Here is a 24,464-nt window from a genome sequence, read left to right as displayed (position 1 = left end):
GATATCTGTACACTGACTGGTGTCTCTCAGTCCCCTCTCTCTCAGGGAGATATCTGTACACTGACTGGTGTCTCTCAGTCCCCTCTCTCTCAGGGAGATATCTGTACACTGACTGGTGTCTCTCAGTCCCCTCTCTCTCAGGGTGATATCTGTACACTGACTGGTGTCTCTCAGTCCCCTCTCTCTCAGGGAGATATCTGTACACTGACTGGTGTCTCTCAGTCCCCTCTCTCTCAGGGAGATATCTGTACACTGACTGGTGTCTCTCAGTCCCCTCTCTCTCAGGGAGATATCTGTACACTGACTGGTGTCTCTCTGTCCCCTCTCTCTCAGGGAGATATCTGTACACTGACTGGTGTCTCTCAGTCCCTCTCTCTCTCAGGGAGATATCTGTACACTGACTGGTGTCTCTCAGTCCCTCTCTCTCAGGGAGATATCTGTACACTGACTGGTGTCTCTCAGTCCCCTCTCTCTCAGGGAGATATCTGTACACTGACTGGTGTCTCTCAGTCCCCTCTCTCTCAGGGAGATATCTGTACACTGACTGGTGTCTCTCAGTCTCCTCTCTCTCAGGGAGATATCTGTACACTGACTGGTGTCTCTCAGTCCCCTTTCTCTCAGGGAGATATCTGTACACTGACTGGTGTCTCTCAGTCCCTCTCTCTCAGGGAGATATCTGTACACTGACTGGTGTCTCTCAGTCCCCTCTCTCTCAGGGAGATATCTGTACACTGACTGGTGTCTCTCAGTCCCTCTCTCTCAATTCGATCTTCCACCTCAACTCCACTTTCCCCCCCGATCCCCATGTCCCTTGATTCCCCGAGAGTCCAAAAATCTATCCATCTCAGCCTCGAATATACTCAATGACTGAACATCACAGCCCTCTGGGGGAGAGAATTCCAAAGATTCACCACCCTCTGAGTGAAGAAATTCCTCCTCATCTCAGTCCTGAATGGCCGACCCCTTACCCTGAGACTATTCCCCCTCGTTCTAGACTCTCCACCCAGGGGAAACAATCTCTCAGCATCGACCCTGTGAAGCCCCCTCAGAATCTTCTATGTTTCAATGAGATCACCTCTCATTCTTCTAAACTCCAGAGAGTCTCGGCCCATTCTACTCAATCTCTCCTCATAGGACAACCCTCTCATCCCAGGAATCAATCTAGTGAACCTTCGTTGCACCGCCTCTAAGGCGAGTATATCCTTCCTTAGATAAGGAGACCAAAACTGTACACAGTACTCCAGGTGAGGTCTCACCAAAACCCTGTACAATTGTATTAAGACTTCCTTACTCTTGTACTCCAACCCCCTTGTAATAAAGGCCAACATACCATTTCCCTTCCTAATTGCTTGCTGTACCTGCATGTTAACTTTCTGTGTTTTGTGGACAAGGACATCCAAATCTCTCTGAACACCAACATTTAATAGTTTCTCACCATTTAAAAAATATTCTGTATCGTCAGCTTTGTATCATCAGCAAACTTGGATACATTACACTCGGTCCCTTCATCTCAGTCATTAATATAGATTGTAAATAGCTGAGGCCCGAGCACTGATCCCTGCGACACCCCACTAGTTACAGCCTGCCAACCTGAGAATGACCCGTTTATCCCTACTCTCTGTTTTCTGTCCGTTAACCAATCCTCTATCCATGTTAATATATTACCCCCAATCCCATGAGCCCTTATCTGGTGTAACAACCTTTTGTGTGGCACCTTATCGATTGCCTTTTGTAAATCCAAATATACCACACCACTGGTTCCCCTTTATCTACCCTGCTAGTTACATCCTCAAAAAACTCCAATAAATTTGTCAAACACGATTTCCCTTTCATAAAACCATGTTGACTCTGCCTAATCATATTATGATTTTCTTAGTGCCCTGTTACCACTTCCTTAATAATGGATTCCAGCATTTTCCCGACGACTGATGTCAGGCAAACTGGCCTGTAGTTCCCTGTTTTTTCTCTCCCTCCTTTCTTGAATGGCGGGGTTACATTCGCCACCTTCCAATCCACGGGGAACGTTCCAGAAACGAGGGAATTCTGGACGATCGTGACCAATGCGTCCACTATCTCTGTTATGATCTGGAACTCGTTGCCTGAAAGGGCGGTGGGAGCAGATTCAATCGTAACTTTCAAAAAGGGAATTGATAAATAGTGGAAGGGGAGAAATTTGCCGGGCTGCGGGGAAAGAGCGGGGGAGAGTGGGACGAATGGGATAGCTCTTTCAAAGAGCCGGCACAGGCAGGATGGGCCGAGTGGCCGCCTCCTGTGCTGCTGGAGGTTTGAAGAAGTGTGAGAAGACGCAGTCAGCACTGTGCCGGGAAGGGGAGGGGAGGGGAGCGCCAATCCACGACAGGAAGCAACTGATGAGAAATCATGAAAAGAGGAATTTGTTGACAGGGTTTTTCCCGAGGGGGGAAGTCAGATTTTCGTGAAGAGCTGCTCCGAGGTGGTGGGCCCAGGTCGACGAGACGGTGGGAGTGGGAGGACGAGCGTCCCCGTCTGGGGCTGTGAGGAGGGGAAAGGACAGGGGCAGCCGTAGGGGAGGGAGGCGGCCTTTTCCCGACCTTTAACCTTTGCCCCCCGACCTCTCCGTTTGCCTTTCAGGGACCCCCCTCGGCCCAAGCTACGATGTCGGGGGGGTACAGGCTGACTGACAGCACCAGTTGCGTGGAGATGGCCGAGATCGCGAGGGCAGAGAGTCCGGGGACGGAGAGCGGCCCCCCGACCGCGACCCCTGACCTCGAGGGGAAGGCAGAGGTGGCCATCGCGGTGCCCAAGGCCAACGGGAGAGCAGAGGCGGACCGGCCGCTGATGGGAGGAGACGGGGGTGAAGGGGATCGAGGGGGTCGGCCTCTCTCCCCCCCTCTGAGAAGGTGTTTCTGGTTGGCCGTCTGCAGTGTGGTTTTCGGGTGTTCCTGTGTGGGGATCGTCGCCCTCGTCAATGCAGTCAAGGTAAGGGAGGCCGTGTCCATAGTCCCCGCGTCCGCGCTCCCCGCGTCCGCGCTCCCCGCGTCCGCGCTCCCCGCGTCCGCGCTCCCCGCGTCCATAGTCCCCGCGTCCGCGCTCCCCGCGTCCGCGCTCCCCGCGTCCGCGCTCCCCGCGTCCATAGTCCCCGCGTCCACGGTCCCCACGTCCGCGCTCCCCGTGTCCACAGTCCCCGCGTCCGCGCTCCCCGCGTCCGCGCTCCCCGTGTCCACAGTCCCCGCGTCCGCGCTCCCCGCGTCCGCGCTCCCCGCGTCCGCGCTCCCCGCGTCCACAGTCCCCGCGTCCGCGCTCCCCGCGTCCATAGTCCCCGTGTCCACAGTCCCCGCGTCCGCGCTCCCCGCATCCATAGTCCCCGCGTCCGCGCTCCCTGTGTCCGCGCTCCCCGTGTCCGCGCTCCCCGTGTCCACAGTCCCCGTGTCCACAGTCCCCGTGTCCATAGTCCCCGCGTCCGCGCTCCCCGCGTCCATAGTCCCCGCGTCCATAGTCCCCGCGTCCGCGCTCCCCGCGTCCGCGCTCCCCGCGTCCACGCTCCCCGCGTCCATAGTCCCCGCGTCCGCGCTCCCCGCGTCCGCGCTCCCCGCGTCCATAGTCCCCGCGTCCGCGCTCCCCGTATCCACAGTCCCCGCGTCCACAGTCCCCGCGTCCATAGTCCCCGCGTCCACAGTCCCCGTGTCCACAGTCCCCGCGTCCACAGTCCCCGTGTCCACAGTCCCCGCGTCCACAGTCCCCGTGTCCACAGTCCCCGCGTCCACAGTCCCCGCGTCCACAGTCCCCGCGTCCACAGTCCCCGCGTCCACAGTCCCCGCGTCCGCACTCCCCGTGTCCGCGCTCCCCGTGTCCGCGCTCCCCGCGTCCATAGTCCCCGCGTCCGCGCTCCCCGTGTCCGCGCTCCCCGTGTCCGCGCTCCCCGTGTCCGCGCTCCCCGTGTCCATAGTCCCCGTGTCTGCACTCCCCGTGTCTGTACTCCCCGTGTCCGTACTCACCGTGTCCGCGCTCCCCGTGTCCACAGTCTCCGTGACTGCACTCCCCGTGTCCGCGCTCCCCGCGTCCATAGTCCCCGCGTCCGCACTCCCCGTGTCCGCGCTCCCCGTGTCCGCGCTCCCCGCGTCCATAGTCCCCGCGTTCGCACTCCCCGTGTCCGCGCTCCCCGTGTCCGCGCTCCCCGCGTCCATAGTCCCCGCGTCCGCGCTCCCCGTGTCCGCACTCCCCGTGTCCGCACTCCCCGTGTCCGCACTCCCCGTGTCCGCACTCCCCGTGTCCGCACTCCCCGTGTCCGCACTCCCCGTGTCCATAGTCCCCGTGTCTGCACTCCCCGTGTCTGCACTCCCCGTGTCCGCACTCACCGTGTCTGCACTCCCCGTGTCTGCGCTCCCCGCGTCCATAGTCCCCGTGTCCGCACTCCCCGTGTCCGCACTCCCCGTGTCCGCACTCCCCGTGTCCATAGTCCCCGTGTCTGCACTCCCCGTGTCTGCACTCCCCGTGTCCGCACTCACCGTGTCCGCACTCCCCGTGTCCGCGCTCCCAGCGTCCATAGTCCCCGTGTCCGCACTCCCCGTGTCCGCACTCCCCGTGTCCGCACTCCCCGTGTCTGCGCTCCCCGCGTCCATAGTCCCCGTGTCCGCACTCCCCGTGTCCGCACTCCCCGTGTCCATAGTCCCCGTGTCCGCACTCCCCGTGTCCGTAGTCCCCGTGTCTGCACTCCCCGTGTCTGCACTCCCCGTGTCCGCACTCCCCGTGTCCGCACTCCCCGTGTCCATAGTCCCCGTGTCTGCACTCCCTGTGTCCGCGCTCCCCGCGTCCATAGTCCCCGTGTCTGCACTCCCCGTGTCTGCACTCCCCGTGTCTGCACTCCCCGTGTCCACAGTCTCCGTGTCTGCACTCCCCGTGTCCGCACTCCCCGTGTCCATAGTCCCCGTGTCCGCACTCCCCGTGTCCGCACTCCCCGTGTCCGCGCTCCCCGCGTCTATAGTCCCCGTGTCCGCACTCCCCGTGTCCGCACTCCCCGTGTCCGCACTCCCCGTGTCCGCGCTCCCCGTGTCCGCGCTCCCCGCGTCCATAGTCCCCGTGTCCACAGTCCCCGTGTCCGCGCTCCCCGTGTCCGCGCTCCCCGTGTCCACACTCCCCGTGTCCGCACTCCCCGTGTCTGCACTCCCCGTGTCTGCACTCCCCGTGTCTGCACTCCCCGTGTCCACAGTCCCCGTGTCCATAGTCCCCGCGTCCATAGTCCCCGTGTCCACAGTCCCCGTGTCCGCGCTCCCCGTGTCCGCGCTCCCCGTGTCCACACTCCCCGTGTCCGCACTCCCCGTGTCTGCACTCCCCGTGTCTGCACTCCCCGTGTCTGCACTCCCCGTGTCCACAGTCCCCGTGTCCATAGTCCCCGTGTCCATAGTCCCCGTGTCTGCACTCCCCGTGTCTGCACTCCCCGTGTCCACAGTCTCCGTGTCTGCACTCCCCGTGTCTGCACTCCCCGTGTCTGCACTCCCCATGTCCACACTCCCCGTGTCCGCACTCCCCGTGTCCGCACTCCCCGTGTCCGCACTCCCCGTGTCCGCACTCCCCGTGTCCGCACTCCCCGTGTCCGCACTCCCCGTGTCCATAGTCCCCGTGTCCATAGTCTCCGTGTCTGCACTCCCCGTGTCTGCACTCACCGTGTCTGCACTCCCCGTGTCTGCACTCCCCGTGTCCACAGTCTCCGTGTCTGCACTCCCCGTGTCCATAGTCCCCGTGTCTGCACTCCCCGTGTCTGCACTCCCCGTGTCCGCACTCCCCGTGTCCACAGTCTCCGTGTCTGCACTCCCCGTGTCCATAGTCCCCGTGTCCGCGCTCCCCGCGTCCATAGTCTCCGTGTCTGCACTCCCCGTGTCTGCACTCCCCGTGTCCATAGTCCCCGTGTCTGCACTCCCCGTGTCTGCACTCCCCGTGTCTGCACTCCCCGTGTCCGCACTCCCCGTGTCTGCACTCCCCGTGTCTGCACTCCCCGTGTCTGCACACCCCGTGTCCGCACTCCCCGTGTCCATAGTCTCCGTGTCTGCACTCCCCGTGTCCATAGTCCCCGTGTCTGCACTCCCCGTGTCCGCACGCCCCGTGTCTGCACTCCCCATGTCCGCACTCCCCGTGTCTGCACTCCCCGTGTCCACAGTCTCCGTGTCTGCACTCCCCGTGTCCACAGTCCCCGTGTCTGCACTCCCCGTGTCTGCACTCCCCGTGTCCGCACTCCCCGTGTCCACAGTCTCCATGTCTGCACTCCCCGTGTCCACAGTCTCCGTGTCTGCACTCCCCGTGTCCACACTCCCCGTGTCTGCACTCCCCGTGTCCACAGTCTCCGTGTCTGCACTCCCCGTGTCCATAGTCCCCGTGTCTGCACTCCCCGTGTCCACAGTCTCCGTGTCCATAGTCCCCGTGTCCACAGTCTCCGTGTCTGCACTCCCCGTGTCTGCACTCCCCGTGTCCATAGTCCCCGTGTCTGCACTCCCCGTGTCTGCACTCCCCGTGTCCGCACTCCCCGTGTCCGCACTCCCCGTGTCCACAGTCTCCGTGTCTGCACTCCCCGTGTCTGCACTCCCCGTGTCTGCACTCCCCGTGTCCACAGTCTCCGTGTCCGCACACCCCGTGTCTGCACTCCCCGTGTCCACAGTCCCCGTGTCTGCACTCCCCGTGTCCATAGTCCCCGTGTCCGCACTCCCCGTGTCCGCACTCCCCGTGTCCACAGTCTCCGTGTCTGCACTCCCCGTGTCTGCACTCCCCGTGTCTGCACTCCCCGTGTCCACAGTCTCCGTGTCCGCACACCCCGTGTCTGCACTCCCCGTGTCCACAGTCCCCGTGTCTGCACTCCCCGTGTCCATAGTCCCCGTGTCCGCACTCCCCGTGTCTGCACTCCCCGTGTCCACAGTCCCCGTGGCTGCACTCCCCGTGGCTGCACTCCCCGTGTCTGCACTCCCCGTGTCTGCACTCCCCGTGTCTGCACTCCCCGTGTTCATAGTCCTCGTGTCTGCACTCCCCGTGTCCATAGTCCCCGTGTCTGCACTCCCCGTGTCTGCACTCCCCGTGTCCATAGTCCCCGTGTCTGCACTCCCCGTGTCCACAGTCTCCGTGTCCATAGTCCCCGTGTCCACAGTCTCCGTGTCTGCACTCCCCGTGTCTGCACTCCCCGTGTCCATAGTCCCCGTGTCTGCACTCCCCGTGTCTGCACTCCCCGTGTCCACAGTCTTCGTGTCTGCACTCCCCGTGTCCATAGTCCCCGTGTCTGCACTCCCAGTGTCCGCACTCCCCGTGTCCGCGCTCCCCGCGTCCATAGTCCCCGTGTCCGCGCTCCCCATGTCCATAGTCCCCGTGTCCGCGCTCCCCGTGTCCATAGTCCCCGTGTCCGCGCTGAGAGAGAGGGGACTGAGAGACACCAGTCAGTGTACAGATATCTCCCTGAGAGAGAGGGACTGAGAGACACCAGTCAGTGTACAGATATCTCCCTGAGAGAGAGGGACTGAGAGACACCAGTCAGTGTACAGATATCTCCCTGAGAGAGGGGACTGAGAGACACCAGTCAGTGTGCAGATATCTCCCTGAGAGAGAGGACTGAGAGATACCAGTCAGTGTACAGATATCTCCCTGAGAGAGAGGAGACTGAGAGACACCAGTCAGTGTACAGATATCTCCCTGAGAGAGAGGGACTGAGAGACACCAGTCAGTGTACAGATATCTCCCCGAGAGAGGGGGGACTGAGAGACACCAGTCAGTGTACAGATATCTCCCTGAGAGAGAGGGGACTGAGAGACACCAGTCAGTGCAGAGATATCTCCCTGAGAGAGAGGGGACTGAGAGACACCAGTCCGTGTACAGATATCTCCCTGAGAGAGAGGGGACTGAGAGACACCAGTCAGTGTACAGATATCTCCCCGAGAGAGAGGGGACTGAGAGGCACCAGTCAGTGTACAGATATCTCCCCGAGAGAGAGGGGACTGAGAGGCACCAGTCAGTGTACAGATATCTCCCCGAGAGAGAGGGGACTGAGAGACACCAGTCAGTGTCCAGATATCTCCCCGAGAGAGAGGGGACTGAGAGGCACCAGTCAGTGTACAGATATCTCCCTGAGAGAGAGGAGACTGAGAGACACCAGTCAGTGTACATATATCTCCCTGAGAGAGAGGGACTGAGAGACACCAGTCAGTGTACAGATATCTCCCTGAGAGAGAGGGGACTGAGAGACACCAGTCAGTGTACAGATATCTCCCTGAGAGAGGGGACTGAGAGACACCAGTCAGTGTACAGATATCTCCCTGAGAGTGAGGGGACTGAGAGACACCAGTCAGTGCACAGATATCTCCCTGAGAGTGAGGGGACTGAGAGACACCAGTCAGTGTACAGATATCACCATGAGAGAGAGGGGACTGAGAGACACCAGTCAGTGAACATATATCTCCCCGAGAGAGAGGGGACTGAGAGACACCAGTCAGTGTACAGATATCTCCCTGAGAGAGAGGGGACTGAGAGACACCAGTCAGTGTACAGATATCTCCCTGAGAGAGAGGACTGAGAGACACCAGTCAGTGTACAGATATCTCCCTGAGAGAGAGGGACTGAGAGACACCAGTCAGTGTACAGATATCTCCCTGAGAGAGAGGGGACTGAGAGACACCAGTCAGTGTACAGATATCTCCCTGAGAGAGAGGGACTGAGAGACACCAGTCAGTGTACAGATATCTCCCTGAGAGAGAGGGACTGAGAGACACCAGTCAGTGTACAGATATCTCCCTGAGAGAGAGGGGACTGAGAGACACCAGTCAGTGTACAGATATCTCCCTGAGAGAGAGGGGACTGAGAGACACCAGTCAGTGTATAGATATCTCCCTGAGAGAGAGGGGATTGAGAGACACCAGTCAGTGCACAGATATCTCCCTGAGAGAGAGGGGACTGAGAGACACCAGTCAGTGTACAGATATCTCCCTGAGAGAGAGGGGACTGAGAGACACCAGTCAGTGTACAGATATCTCCCTGAGAGAGAGGGGACTGAGAGACACCAGTCAGTGTACAGATATCTCCCTGAGAGAGAGGGGACTGAGAGACACCAGTCAGTGGACAGATATCTACCTGAGAGAGAGAGAGAGACTGAGAGACACCAGTCAGTGTACAGATATCTCCCTGAGAGAGAGGGACTGAGAGACACCAGTCAGTGTACATATATCTCCCTGAGAGAGAGGGACTGAGAGAAACCAGTCAGTGCACAGATATCTCCCTGAGAGTGAGGGGACTGAGAGACATCAGTCAGTGTACAGATATCTCCCTGAGAGTGAGGGGACTGAGAGACACCAGTCAGTGTACAGATATCTCCCTGAGAGTGAGGGGACTGAGAGACACCAGTCAGTGCACAGATATCTCCCTGAGAGTGAGGGGACTGAGAGACACCAGTCAGTGTACAGATATCTCCCTGAGAGTGAGGGGACTGAGAGACACCAGTCAGTGTACAGATATCTCCCTGAGAGTGAGGGGACTGAGAGACACCAGTCAGTGTACAGATATCTCCCTGAGAGTGAGGGGACTGAGAGACACCAGTCAGTGCACAGATATCTCCCTGAGAGAGAGGGGACTGAGAGACACCAGTCAGTGTACAGATATCTCCCTGAGAGAGATGGAACTGAGAGACACCAATCAGTGTACAGATATCTCCCTGAGAGAGGGGACTGAGAGACACCAGTCAGTGTACAGATATCTCCCTGAGAGAGAGGGGACTGAGAGACACCAGTCAGTGTACAGATATCTCCCTGAGAGAGAGGGGACCGAGAGACACCAGTCAGTGTACAGATATCTCCCTGAGAGAGAGAGGGGACTGAGAGACACCAGTCAGTGTACAGATATCTCCCTGAGAGAGAGGGGACTGAGAGACACCAGTCAGTGTACAGATATCTCCCTGAGAGAGAGGGGACTGAGAGACACCAGTCAGTGTACAGATATCTCCCTGAGAGAGAGGGGACTGAGAGACACCAGTCAGTGTACAGATTTCTCCCTGAGAGAGAGGGGACTGAGAGACACCAGTCAGTGTATAGATATCTCCCTGAGAGAGAGGGGATTGAGAGACACCAGTCAGTGCACAGATATCTCCCTGAGAGAGAGGGGACTGAGAGACACCAGTCAGTGTACAGATATCTCCCTGAGAGAGAGGGGACTGAGAGACACCAGTCAGTGTACAGATATCTCCCTGAGAGAGAGGGGACTGAGAGACACCAGTCAGTGTACTGATATCTCCCTGAGAGAGAGGGACTGAGAGACACCAGTCAGTGTACAGATATCTCCCTGAGAGAGAGGGGACTGAGAGACACCAGTCAGTGTATAGATATCTCCCTGAGAGAGAGTAGACTGAGAGACACCAGTCAGTGTACAGATATCTCCCTGAGAGAGAGGGGACTGAGAGACACCAGTCAGTGTACAGATATCTCCCTGAGAGAGAGGGACTGAGAGACACCAGTCAGTGTACAGATATCACCCTGAGAGAGAGGGGACCGAGAGACACCAGTCAGTGTACAGATATCTCCCTGAGAGAGAGGGGACTGAGAGACACCAGTCAGTGTACAGATATCTCCCTGAGAGAGAGGGGACTGAGAGACACCAGTCAGTGTACAGATATCTCCCCGAGAGAGAGGGGACTGAGAGACACCAGTCAGTGTACAGATATCTCCCTGAGAGAGAGGGGACTGAGAGACACCAGTCAGTGTACAGATATCTCCCTGAGAGAGAGGGGACTGAGAGACACCAGTCAGTGTACAGATATCTCCCTGAGAGAGAGGGGACTGAGAGACACCAGTCAGTGTACAGATATCTCCCTGAGAGAGAGGGGACTGAGAGACACCAGTCAGTGTACAGATATCTCCCTGAGAGAGAGGGACTGAGAGACACCAGTCAGTGCACAGATATCTCCCTGAGAGAGAGGGGACTGAGAGACACCAGTCAGTGCACAGATATCTCCCTGAGAGAGAGGGGACTGAGAGACACCAGTCAGTGTACAGATATCTCCCTGAGAGAGAGGGGACTGAGAGACACCAGTCAGTGTACAGATATCTCGCTGAGAGAGAGAGACTGAGAGACACCAGTCAGTGTACAGATATCTCCCTGAGAGAGGGACTGAGAGACACCAGTCAGTGTACAGATATCTCCCTGAGAGAGAGGGGACTGAGAGACACCAGTCAGTGTACAGATATCTCCCTGAGAGAGAGGGGACTGAGAGACACCAGTCAGTGTACAGATATCCCCCTGAGAGAGAGGGGACTGAGAGACACCAGTCAATGTACAGATATCTCCCTGAGAGAGGGACTGAGAGACACCAGTCAGTGTACAGATATCTCCCTGAGAGAGAGGGGACTGAGAGACACCAGTCAGTGTACAGATATCTCCCTGAGAGAGAGGGGATTGAGAGACACCAGTCAGTGTACAGATATCTCCCTGAGAGAGAGGGGACTGAGAGACACCAGTCAGTGTACAGTGACTGGATGGTGTGTTTCCGGCATTTTCTCTTGCAGTCTTTCAGAAAAATCACCAGGGGATTTCCAGACACGTTTGTCGGTGACAGCCCCCTCGATAAAACCTCTCACCCGGGCCATCCACCAGCTCACCAGCAGATCAGCAACCGAAACCCTCGATTAGATTCCAGCCTGTAACTCACTCCCGGGTATCTGTTATTCTATATATAAACCCCCCGAACCCCTCGATTAGATTCCAGCCTGTAACTCACTCCCGGGTATCTGTTATTCTATATATAAACCCCCCGAACCTCTCGATTAGATTCCAGTCTGTAACTCACTCCCGGGTATCTGTTATTCTATATATAAACCCCCCGAACCCCTCGATTAGATTCCAGCCTGTAACTCACTCCCGGGTATCTGTTATTCGATATATAAACCCCCCCGAACCCCTCGATTAGATTCCAGCCTGTAACTCACTCCCGGGTATCTGTTATTCTATATATAAACCCCCCCGAACCCCTCGATTAGATTCCAGCCTGTAACTCACTCCCGGGTATCTGTTATTCTATATATAAACCCCACGAACCCCTCGATTAGATTCCAGCCTGTAACTCACTCCCGGGTATCTGTTATTCTGTATATAAACCCCCCGAACCCCTCGATTAGATTCCAGCCTGCAACTCACTCCCGGGTATCTGTTATTCTATATATAAACCCCACGAACCCCTCGATCAGATTCCAGCCTGTAACTCACTCCCGGGTATCTGTTATTCTATACACAAACCCCCTGAACCCCTCGATTAGATTCCAGCCTGTAACTCACTCCCGGGTATCTGTTATTCTATATATAGACCCCCTGAACCCCTCGATTAGATTCCAGACTGTAACTCACTCCCGGGTATCTGTTATTCTATATATAAACCCCCCGAACCCCTCGATTAGATTCCAGACTGTAACTCACTCCCGGGTATCTGTTATTCTATATATAAACCCCCCGAACCCCTCGATTAGATTCCAGCCTGTAACTCACTCCCGCGTATCTGTTATTCGATATATAAACCCCCCGAACCCCTCGATTAGATTCCAGTCTGTAACTCACTCCCGGGTATCTGTTATTCTATATATAAACCCCCCGAACCCCTCGATTAGATTCCAGTCTGTAACTCACTCCCGGGTATCTGTTATTCGATATATAAACCCCCCGAACCCCTCGATTAGATTCCAGCCTGTAACTCACTCCTGGGTATCTTTTATTCTATATATAAACCCCCCGAACCCCTCGATTAGATTCCAGCCTGTAACTCACTCCCGGGTATCTGTTATTCTATATATAGACCCCCCGAACCCCTCGATTAGAATCCAGTCTGTAACTCACTCCCGGGTATCTGTTATTCTATATATAAACCCCACCGAACCCCTCGATTAGATTCCAGTCTGCAACTCACTCCCGGGTATCTGTTATTCTATATATAAACCCCACCGAACCCCTCGATTGGATTCCAGCCTGTAACACACTCCCGGGTATCTGTTATTCTATATATAAACCCCCCGAACCCCTCGATTAGATTCCAGCCTGTAACTCACTCCCGGGTATCTGTTATTCTATATATAGACCCCCCGAACCCCTCGATTGGATTCCAGCCTGTAACTCACTCCCGGGTATCTGTTATTCTATATATAAACCCCCCGAACCCCTCGATTAGATTCCAGCCTGTAACTCACTCCCGGGTATCTGTTATTCTATATATAAACCCCCCGAACCCCTCGATTAGATTCCAGCCTGTAACTCACTCCCGGGTATCTGTTATTCTATATATAAACCCCCCGAACCCCTCGATTAGATTCCAGTCTGTAACTCACTCCCGTGTATCTGTTATTCTATATATAAACCCCCCGAACCCCTCGATTAGATTCCAGCCTGTAACTCACTCCCGGGTACCTGTTATTCTATATATAAACCCCCCGAACCCCTCGATTAGATTTCAGCCTGTAACTCACTCCCGGGTATCTGTTATTCTATATATAAACCCCCAGAACCCCTCGATTAGATTCCAGTCTGTAACTCACTCCCGGGTATCTGTTATTCGAAATATAAACCCCCTGAACCCCTCGATTAGATTCCAGACTGTAACTCACTCCCGGGTATCTGTTATTCTATATATAAACCCCCTGAACCCCTCGATTAGATTCCAGCCTGTAACTCACTCCCGGGTATCTGTTATTCTATATATAAACCCCCTGAACCCCTCGATTAGATTCCAGACTGTAACTCACTCCCGGGTATCTGTTATTCTATATATAAACCCCCCGAACCCCTCGATTAGATTCCAGACTGTAACTCACTCCCGGGTATCTGTTATTCTATATATAAACCCCCCGAACCCCTCGATTAGATTCCAGCCTGTAACTCACTCCCGGGTATCTGTTATTCGATATATAAACCCCCCGAACCCCTCGATTAGATTCCAGTCTGTAACTCACTCCCGGGTTTCTGTTATTCTATATATAAACCCCCGAACCCCTCGATTAGATTCCAGTCTGTAACTCACTCCTGGGTATCTTTTATTCTATATATAAACCCCCCGAACCCCTCGATTAGATTCCAGCCTGTAACTCACTCCCGGGTATCTGTTATTCTATATATAGACCCCCCGAACCCCTCGATTAGAATCCAGTCTGTAACTCACTCCCGGGTATCTGTTATTCTATATATAAACCCCACCGAACCCCTCGATTAGATTCCAGTCTGCAACTCACTCCCGGGTATCTGTTATTCTATATATAAACCCCACCGAACCCCTCGATTGGATTCCAGCCTGTAACACACTCCCGGGTATCTGTTATTCTATATATAAACCCCCCGAACCCCTCGATTAGATTCCAGCCTGCAACTCACTCCCGGGTATCTGTTATTCTATATATAGACCCCCCGAACCCCTCGATTGGATTCCAGCCTGTAACTCACTCCCGGGTATCTGTTATTCTATATATAAACCCCCCGAACCCCTCGATTAGATTCCAGCCTGTAACTCACTCCCGGGTATCTGTTATTCTATATATAAACCCCCCGAACCCCTCGATTAGATTCCAGCCTGTAACTCACTCCCGGGTACCTGTTATTCTATATATAAATCCCCCGAACCCCTCGATTAGATTCCAGTCTGTAACTCACTCCCGTGTATCTGTTATTCTATATATAAACCCCCCGAACCCCTCGATTAGATTCCAGCCTGTAACTCACTCCCGGGTACCTGTTATTCTATATATAAACCCCCCGAACCCCTCGATTAGATTTCAGCCTGTAACTCACTCCCGGGTATCTGTTATTCTATATATAAACCCCCAGAACCCCTCGATTAGATTCCAGTCTGTAACTCACTCCCGGGTATCTGTTATTCGAAATATAAACCCCCCGAACCCCTCGATTAGATTCCAGCCTGTAACTCACTCCCGGGTATCTGTTATTCTATATATAAACCCCCCGAACCCCTCGATTAGATTCCAGCCTGTAACTCACTCCCGGGTATCTGTTATTCTATATATAAACCCCCCAAACCCCTCGATTAGATTCCAGCCTGTAACTCACTCCCGGGTATCTGTTATTCGATATATAAACCCCCCCGAACCCCTCGATTAGATTCCAGTCTGTAACTCACTCCCGGGTATCTGTTATTCTACATATAAACCCCCCGAACCCCTCGATTAGATTCCAGCCTGTAACTCACTCCCGGGTATCTGTTATTCTATATATAAACCCCCCCGAACCCCTCGATTAGATTCCAGTCTGTAACTCACTCCCGGGTATCTGTTATTCTATATATAAACCCCCCCGAACCCCTCGATTAGATTCCAGCCTGTAACTCACTCCCGGGTATCTGTTATTCTATATATAAACCCCCCGAACCCCTCGATTAGATTCCAGTCTGTAACTCACTCCCGTGTATCTGTTATTCTATATATAAACCCCCCGAACCCCTCGATTAGATTCCAGTCTGTAACTCACTCCCGGGTATCTGTTATTCTATATATAAACCCTCCCGAACCCCTCGATTAGATTCCAGTCTGTAACTCACTCCCGGGTATCTGTTATTCTATATATAAACCCCCCGAACCCCTCGATTAGATTCCAGCCTGTAACTCACTCCCGGGTGTCTGTTATACTCTCTATAAACCCCCCGAACCCCACGATTAGATTCCAGCCTGTAACTCACTCCCGGGTATCTGTTATTCGATATATAAACCCCCCGAACCCCTCGATTAGATTCCAGCCTGTAACTCACTCCCGGGTATCTGTTATTCTATATATAAACCCCCCGAACCCCTCGATTAGATTCCAGCCTGTAACTCACTCCCGGGTATCTGTTATTCTATATATAAACCCCCCGAACCCCTCGATTAGATTCCAGTCTGTAACTCACTCCCGGGTATCTGTTATTCTATATATAAACCCCCCGAACCCCTCGATTAGATTCCAGCCTGTAACTCACTCCCGTGTATCTGTTATTCTATATATAAACCCCCCGAACCCCTCGATTAGATTCCAGCCTGTAACTCACTCCCGGGTATCTGTTACTCTGTATATAAACCCCCCGAACCCCTCGATTAGATTCCAGTCTGCAACTCACTCCCGGGTATCTGTTATTCTATATATAAACCCCACGAACCCCTCGATTAGATTTCAGTCTGTCACTCACTCCCGGGTATCTGTTATTCTACATAAAAACCCCCCGAACCCCTCGATTAGATTCCATTCTGTAACTCACTCCCGGGTATCTGTTATTCTATATATAAACCCCCACGAACCCCTCGATTAGATTCCAGCCTGTAATTCACTCCCGGGTATCTGTTATTCTATATTTTCAACCCCCCGAACCCCTCGATTAGATTCCAGCCTGTAACTCACTCCCGGGTATCTGTTATTCTACATATAACCCCCCCGAACCCCTCGATTAGATTCCAGCCTGTAACTCACTCCCGGGTATCTGTTATTCTATACACAAACCCCCTGAACCCCTCGATCAGATTCCAGTCTGTAACTCACTCCCGGGTATCTGTTATTCTACATATAAACCCCCCGAACCCCTCGACTAGATTCCAGACTGTAACTCACTCCGGGTATCTGTTATTCTATATATAAACCCCCTGAACCCCTCGATTAGATTCCAGCCTGTAACTCACTCCCGGGTATCTGTTATTCTATATATAAACCCCACGAACCCCTCGATTAGATTCCAGCCTGTAACTCACTCCCGGGTATCTGTTATTCTATATATAAACCCCTCGAACCCCTCGATTAGATTCCAGCCTGTAACTCACTCCCGGGTATCTGTTATTCTAAAAATAAACCCCCCGAACCCCTCGATTAGATTCCAGTCTGTAACTCACTCCCGGGTATCTGTTATTCTATATACAACCCCCCCCGAACACCTCGATTAGATTCCAGTCTGTAACTCACTCCCGGGTATCTGTTATTCTATATATAAACCTCCCGAACCCCACGATTAGATTCCAGTCTGTAACTCACTCCCGGGTACCTGTTATTCTATATATAACCCCCCCGAACACCTCGATTAGATTCCAGTCTGTAACTCACTCCCGGGTATCTGTTATTCTATATATAACCCCCCCGAACACCTCGATTAGATTCCAGTCTGTAACTCACTCCCGGGTATCTGTTATTCTATATATAAACCCCACGAACCCCTCGATTAGATTCCAGTCTGTAACTCACTCCCGGGTATCTGTTATTCTATATATAAACCCCCTGATCCCCTCGATTGGACTCCAGCCTATAACTCACTCCCCGGGGTATCTGTTATTCTATATATAAACCCCCCGAACCCCTCGATTCGATTCCAGCCTGTAACTCACTCCCCGGGGTATCTGTTATTCTATATATAAACCCCCCGAACCCCTCGATTAGATTCCAGCCTATAACTCACTCCCCGCGGTATCTGTTATTCTATATATAAACCCCCTGAACCCCTCGATTAGATTCCAGCCTGTAACTCACTCCCGGGTATCTGTTATTCTCTCTATAAACCCCCCCCCGAACCCCTCGATTAGATTCCAGCCTGTAACTCACTCCCCGGGTATCTGTTATTCTATATATAAACCCCCCGAACCCCTCGATTAGATTCCAGCCTGTAACTCACTCCCGGGTATCTGTTATTCTCTCTATAAACCCCCCCCCGAACCCCTCGATTAGATTCCAGCCTGTAACTCACTCCCCGGGTATCTGTTATTCTATATATAAACCCCCCCCGAACCCCTCGATTGGACTCCAGCCTGTAACTCACTCCCCGGGGTATCTGTTACTCTATATATAAACCCCCCCGAACCCCTCGATTAGACTCCAGCCTATAACTCACTCCCCGGGGTATCTGTTACTCTATATATAAACCCCCCCGAACCCCTCGATTAGATTCCAGCCTGTAACTCACTCCCCGGGGTATCTGTTATTCTATATATAAACACCCCCCGAACCCCTCGATTAGATTCCAGTCTGTCACTCACTCCCGGGTATCTGTTATTCTACATATAAACCCCCCTAACCCCTCGATTAGATTCCAGCCTGTAACTCACTCCCGGGAATCTGTTATTGTACATATCAGCCCCCCTGAACCCCTCGATCAGATTCCAGCCTGTAACTCACTCCCGGGTATCTGTTATTCTATATATAAACCCCCCTGAACCCCTCAATTAGATTCCAGTCTGTAACTCACTCCCGGGTATCTGTTATTCTATATATAAACCCCCCTGAACCCCTCGATTAGATTCCAGTCTGTAACTCACTCCCGGGTATCTGTTATTCTATATATAACCCCCCCGAACCCCTCGATTAGATTCCAGCCTGTAACTCACTCCCGGGTATCTGTTATTCTGTATATAAACCCCCCTGAACCCCTCGATTAGATTCCAGTCTGTAAGTCACTCCCGGGCATCTGTTATTCTATATATAAACCCCCCTGAACCCCTCGATTAGATTCCAGCCTGTAACTCACTCCCGGGTATCTGTTATTCTATATATAAACCCCCCTGAACCCCTCGATTAGATTCCAGCCTGTAACTCACTCCCGGGTATCTGTTATTCTATGTATAAACCCCCCTGAACCCCTCGATTTGAATCCAGTCTGTAACTCACTCCCGGGTATCTGTTATTCTACATATAACCCCCCGAACCCCTCGATTAGATTCCAGCCTGTAACTCACTCCCGGGTATCTGTTATTCTATATATCGACCCCCTGAACCCCTCGATTAGATTCCAGCCTGTAACTCACTCCCGGGTATCTGTTATTCTATATATAGACCCCCTGAACCCCTCGATTAGATTCCAGCCTGTAACTCACTCCCGGGTATCTGTTATTCTATATATAGACCCCCTGAACCCCTCGATTAGATTCCAGCCTGTAACTCACTCCCGGGTATCTGTTATTCTATATATAAACCCCCCGAACCCCTCGATTAGATCCCAGCCTGTAACTCACTCCCGGGTATCTGTTATTCTATATATAAACCTCCCGAACCCCTCGATTAGATTCCAGCCTGTAACTCACTCCCGGGTATCTGTTATTCTATATATAAACCTCCCGAACCCCTCGATTAGATTCCAGCCTGTAACTCACTCCCGGGTATCTGTTATTCTGTATATAAACCCCCTGATCCCCTCGATTGGACTCCAGCCTATAACTCACTCCCCGGGGTATCTGTTATTCTATATATAAACCCCCCGAACCCCTCGATTCGATTCCAGCCTGTAACTCACTCCCCGGGGTATCTGTTATTCTATATATAAACCCCCCGAACCCCTCGATTAGATTCCGGCCTGTAACTCACTCCCCGGGGTATCTGTTATTCTATATATAAACCCCCCGAACCCCTCGATTAGATTCCAGCCTGTAACTCACTCCCCGGGGTATCTGTTATTCTATATATAAACCCCCTGAACCCCTCGATTAGATTCCAGCCTGTAACTCACTCCCGGGTATCTGTTATTCTCTCTATAAACCCCCCCCCGAACCCCTCGATTAGATTCCAGCCTGTAACTCACTCCCGGGTATCTGTTATTCTATATATAAACCCCCCGAACCCCTCGATTAGATTCCAGCCTATAACTCACTCCCGGGTATCTGTTATTCTATATATAAACCCCCCGAACCCCTCGATTAGATTCCAGCCTGCAACTCACTCCCGTGTATCTGTTACTCTATATATAAACCCCCCGAACCCCTCGATTAGATTCCAGCCTATAACTCACTCCCGGGTATCTGTTATTCTATATATAAACCCCCCGAACCCCTCGATTAGATTCCAGCCTGCAACTCACTCCCGTGTATATGTTATTCTATATATAAACCCCCCGAACCCCTCGATTGGACTCCAGCCTGCAACTCACTCCCGGGTATCTGTTACTCTATATATAAACCCCCCGAACCCCTCGATTAGATTCCAGCCTGTAACTCACTCCCGGGTATCTGTTACTCTATGTATAAACCCCCCTGAACCCCTCGATTAGAATCCAGTCTGTAACTCACTCCCGGGTATCTGTTATTCTACATATAACCCCCCGAACCCCTCGATTAGATTCCAGCCTGTAACTCACTCCCGGGTATCTGTTATTCTATATATAGACCCCCTGAACCCCTCGATTAGATTCCAGCCTGTAACTCACTCCCGGGTATCTGTTATTCTATATATAGACCCCCTGAACCCCTCGATTAGATTCCAGCCTGTAACTCACTCCCGGGTATCTGTTATTCTATATATAGACCCCCTGAACCCCTCGATTAGATTCCAGTCTGTCACTCACTCCCGGGTATCTGTTATTCTACATATAAACCCCCCTAACCCCTCGATTAGATTCCAGCCTGTAACTCACTCCCGGGAATCTGTTATTGTACATATCAGCCCCCCTGAACCCCTCGATCAGATTCCAGCCTGTAACTCACTCCCGGGTATCTGTTATTCTATATATAAACCCCCCTGAACCCCTCAATTAGATTCCAGTCTGTAACTCACTCCCGGGTATCTGTTATTCTATATATAAACCCCCCTGAACCCCTCGATTAGATTCCAGTCTGTAACTCACTCCCGGGTATCTGTTATTCTATATATAACCCCCCCGAACCCCTCGATTAGATTCCAGCCTGTAACTCACTCCCGGGTATCTGTTATTCTGTATATAAACCCCCCTGAACCCCTCGATTAGATTCCAGTCTGTAAGTCACTCCCGGGCATCTGTTATTCCATATCTAACCCCCCCGAACCCCTCGATTAGATTCCAGTCTGTAACTCATTCCCGGGTATCTGTTATTCTATATATAAACCCCCCTGAACCCCTCGATTAGATTCCAGCCTGTAACTCACTCCCGGGTATCTGTTATTCTATGTATAAACCCCCCTGAACCCCTCGATTTGAATCCAGTCTGTAACTCACTCCCGGGTATCTGTTATTCTATATATCGACCCCCTGAACCCCTCGATTAGATTCCAGCCTGTAACTCACTCCCGGGTATCTGTTATTCTATATATAGACCCCCTGAACCCCTCGATTAGATTCCAGCCTGTAACTCACTCCCGGGTATCTGTTATTCTATATATAGACCCCCTGAACCCCTCGATTAGATTCCAGCCTGTAACTCACTCCCGGGTATCTGTTATTCTCTCTATAAACCCCCCGAACCCCTCGATTAGATCCCAGCCTGTAACTCACTCCCGGGTATCTGTTATTCTATATATAAACCTCCCGAACCCCTCGATTAGATTCCAGCCTGTAACTCACTCCCGGGTATCTGTTATTCTATATATAAACCTCCCGAACCCCTCGATTAGATTCCAGCCTGTAACTCACTCCCGGGTATCTGTTATTCTGGATATAAACCCCCTGATCCCCTCGATTGGACTCCAGCCTATAACTCACTCCCCGGGGTATCTGTTATTCTATATATAAACCCCCCGAACCCCTCGATTCGATTCCAGCCTGTAACTCACTCCCGGGTATCTGTTATTCTATATATAAACCCCCCGAACCCCTCGATTCGATTCCAGCCTGTAACTCACTCCCGGGTATCTGTTATTCTATATATAAACCCCCCGAACCCCTCGATTAGATTCCAGCCTGCAACTCACTCCCGGGTATCTGTTATTCTATATATAAACCCCCCGAACCCCTCGATTAGACTCCAGCCTGCAACTCACTCCCGGGTATCTGTTACTCTATATATAAACCCCCCGAACCCCTCGATTTGACTCCAGCCTATAACCCACTCCCCGGGGTATCTGTTACTCTATATATAAACCCCCCCCGAACCCCTCGATTAGATTCCAGTCTGTAACTCACTCCCCGGGGTATCTGTTATTCTATATATAAACCCCCCGAACCCCTCGATTGGACTCCAGCCTATTATTCACTCCCCGGGGTATCTGTTACTCTATATGTAAACCCCCCGAACCCCTCGATTAGATTCCAGCCTATAACTCACTCCCGGGTATCTGTTATTCTATATATAAACCCCCCGAACCCCTCGATTAGATTCCAGCCTGCAACTCACTCCCGTGTATCTGTTATTCTATATATAAACCCCCCGAACCCCTCGATTGGACTCCAGCCTGCAACTCACTCCCGGGTATCTGTTACTCTATATATAAACCCCCCGAACCCCTCGATTAGACTCCAGCCTATAACCCACTCCCCGGGGTATCTGTTGCTCTATATATAAACCCCCCCCGAACCCCTCGATGAGATTCCAGCCTGTAACTCACTCCCGGGTATCTGTTACTCTATATATAAACCCCCCGAACCCCTCGATTGGACTCCAGCCTATAACTCACTCCCCGGGGTATCTGTTACTCTATATATAAACCCCCCGAACCCCTCGATTCGACTCCAGCCTATAACTCACTCCCCGGGGTATCTGTTACTCTATATATAAACCCCCCGAACCCCTCGATTGGATTCCAGCCTATAACCCACTCCCCGGGGTATCTGTTACTGTATATATACACCCCCCGAACCCCTCGATTAGACTCCAGCCTATAACCCACTCCCCGGGTATCTGTTACTCTATATATAAACCCCCCGAACCCCTCGATTAGACTCCAGCCTATAACTCACTCCCCGGGGTATCTGTTACTCTATATATAAACCCCTCGATTAGATTCCAGCCTATAACCCACTCCCCGGGTATCTGTTACTCTATATATAAACCCCCCGAACCCCTCGATTGGACTCCAGCCTATAACCCACTCCCCGGGTATCTGTTATTCTATATATAAACCCCCCCGAACCCCTCGATTGGACTCCAGCCTATAACCCACTCCCCGGGGTATCTGTTACTCTATATATAAGCCCCGTTGATGAGAGGGACCCCTCCACTCACAGTGGTTTCTTGTTTCCATTTTCCACAGGCCATGGAGAATGAGAAACGGGGAGATGAGGAGAAAGCCCAGAGGTGCCAGAAGAGGGCGGAGTGGTGCAGCATCGCCAGTTTTGGGGCCTGTGTTGTCAGCGTGCTCCTGGCCCTGGCTCTGATCGTCCTCGTGTCCTACCTGGTCCGTTTGGCCCACTGAGGGCTGTGTGATTCCCCCCCACCACCCCGCCCCAGGGCAGAGGGGAGAGGACTCGTCTCATCTCAAAACTCTGAGGGATTGCAATCGGCAGCTCGTGGGACACAGACAGAAGAGGTGCAGCACCCCCTTCTCCCTCAGACAGGCCGTGTCCACAGCCCGGGCAGGGTAGGGTCGGGGACGGGCGGCAGTGGGGGGAGCTGCCCCGATCCGTTCGCGCTGCGGACACTTGACCAACAACTGGCCCACTCGGCCGCGATTCCCCCCATGGTCAAATAGCCTGCTCGGCTCTGACTGAGGCGGGTATCGGAGGGTCTCTGGATCCGAACCCCCTCGAGGACAAAGCCGGAGGCAGCAATAAACGAGATGGGAGGAAAGGCCAGATCATGTTACAGACAGGAGTTGATTTTACTGATGGGCGTTGGGCCCTATTTACAAAAGGTTTCCTGTTACTGCGTCAGCATATTTATATTAAGTTATGTCACTTCCCGTCTCTCTTGTTTTTCTTTAAATACAGAAATAAAATTGCAACGAGGACAGATATCCACACACTTTCAATTCTGTACCTCCGTTGGACTGATTGCATTTTTACAGTGTCTTTCACCGCCTCAGGACATCCCAAGGCAATTCCCAGCTGATTACAACTCAAAAAAAGTATTTAGTCACTGTTGTAATGACGGACACACCACAGTCAATTTACACACAGCAAGATCCCACAAACAGCAATGTGAGAATGACCCAGATCGTCTGTTTTTTAGTGATGTTGCTTGAGGGAGAAATATCGGCCCCAGGACCCCGGGGAGAACTCCCCCCTGCTCTTCTTCCAATAGTGGTCGTGGGATTTTACGTCCACCTGAGAGGGCAAACGGGGCCCTCGGTTTAACGTCTCATCCGAAAGACGGCACCTCTGACAGTGCGGGGCTCCCTCAGTACTGACCCTCCGACGGTGCGGCGCTCCCTCAGTACCGACCCTCCGACGGTGCGGCGCTCCCTCAGTACCGACCCTCCGACAGTGCGGCGCTCCCTCAGTACCGACCCTCCGACAGTGCGGCGCTCCCTCAGTACTGACCGTCCGACAGTGCGGCGCTCCCTCAGTACCGACCCTCCGACAGTGCGGCGCTCCCTCAGCACTGACCCTCCGACAGTGCGGCTCTCCCTCAGCACTGACCGTCCGACAGTGCGGCGCTCCCTCAGTACCGACCCTCCGACAGTGCGGCGCTCCCTCAGTACTGACCCTCCGACAGTGCAGCGCTCCCTCAGTACCGACCCTCCGACAGTGCGGCGCTCCCTCAGTACCGACCCTCCGACAGTGCGGCGCTCCCTCTGTACTGACCCTCCGACAGTGCGGCATTCCCTCAGTACCGACCCTCCGACAGTGCGGCGCTCCCTCTGTACTGACCCTCCGACAGTGCGGCGCTCCCTCAGTACTGATCCTCTGACGGACAGTCCCGGGAGAGTAACCC

The 24,464-nt window shown here is 53.2% G+C and overlaps 1 protein-coding gene across 1 annotated transcript; it reads left to right on the top strand.

Moving 5' to 3' along the window:
• Window positions 1–2,442: 2,442 nt before the first annotated feature.
• On the top strand, window positions 2,443–23,542 carry LOC137318084 (interferon-induced transmembrane protein 5-like). Its single transcript, XM_067981051.1, has 2 exons — window positions 2,443–2,958; window positions 22,843–23,542. The coding sequence occupies exons 1-2, from the start codon at window positions 2,635–2,637 to the stop codon at window positions 23,002–23,004; spliced, it is 486 nt and encodes a 161-aa protein (XP_067837152.1). The 5' UTR covers window positions 2,443–2,634; the 3' UTR covers window positions 23,005–23,542.
• The last annotated feature ends 922 nt before the right edge of the window (window positions 23,543–24,464 follow it).

This window comes from Heptranchias perlo, unplaced genomic scaffold, assembly GCF_035084215.1.
Source record: "Heptranchias perlo isolate sHepPer1 unplaced genomic scaffold, sHepPer1.hap1 HAP1_SCAFFOLD_645, whole genome shotgun sequence".
NCBI classification, from domain to species: Eukaryota; Metazoa; Chordata; class Chondrichthyes; order Hexanchiformes; family Hexanchidae; genus Heptranchias; species Heptranchias perlo.
Note: the sequence above shows the minus strand (reverse complement) of the source record. Positions and strands in the feature narration are given on the sequence as shown.

Excerpts from the sequence above, each read along its gene's own strand:
- LOC137318084 (XM_067981051.1), top strand. The coding sequence starts at position 2,635 with ATGTCGGGGGGGTACAGGCTGACTGACAGCACCAGTTGCGTGGAGATG. Across the intron at positions 2,959-22,842 it reads CCCTCGTCAATGCAGTCAAG|GCCATGGAGAATGAGAAACG; the intron begins GTAAGGGAGGCC and ends CATTTTCCACAG.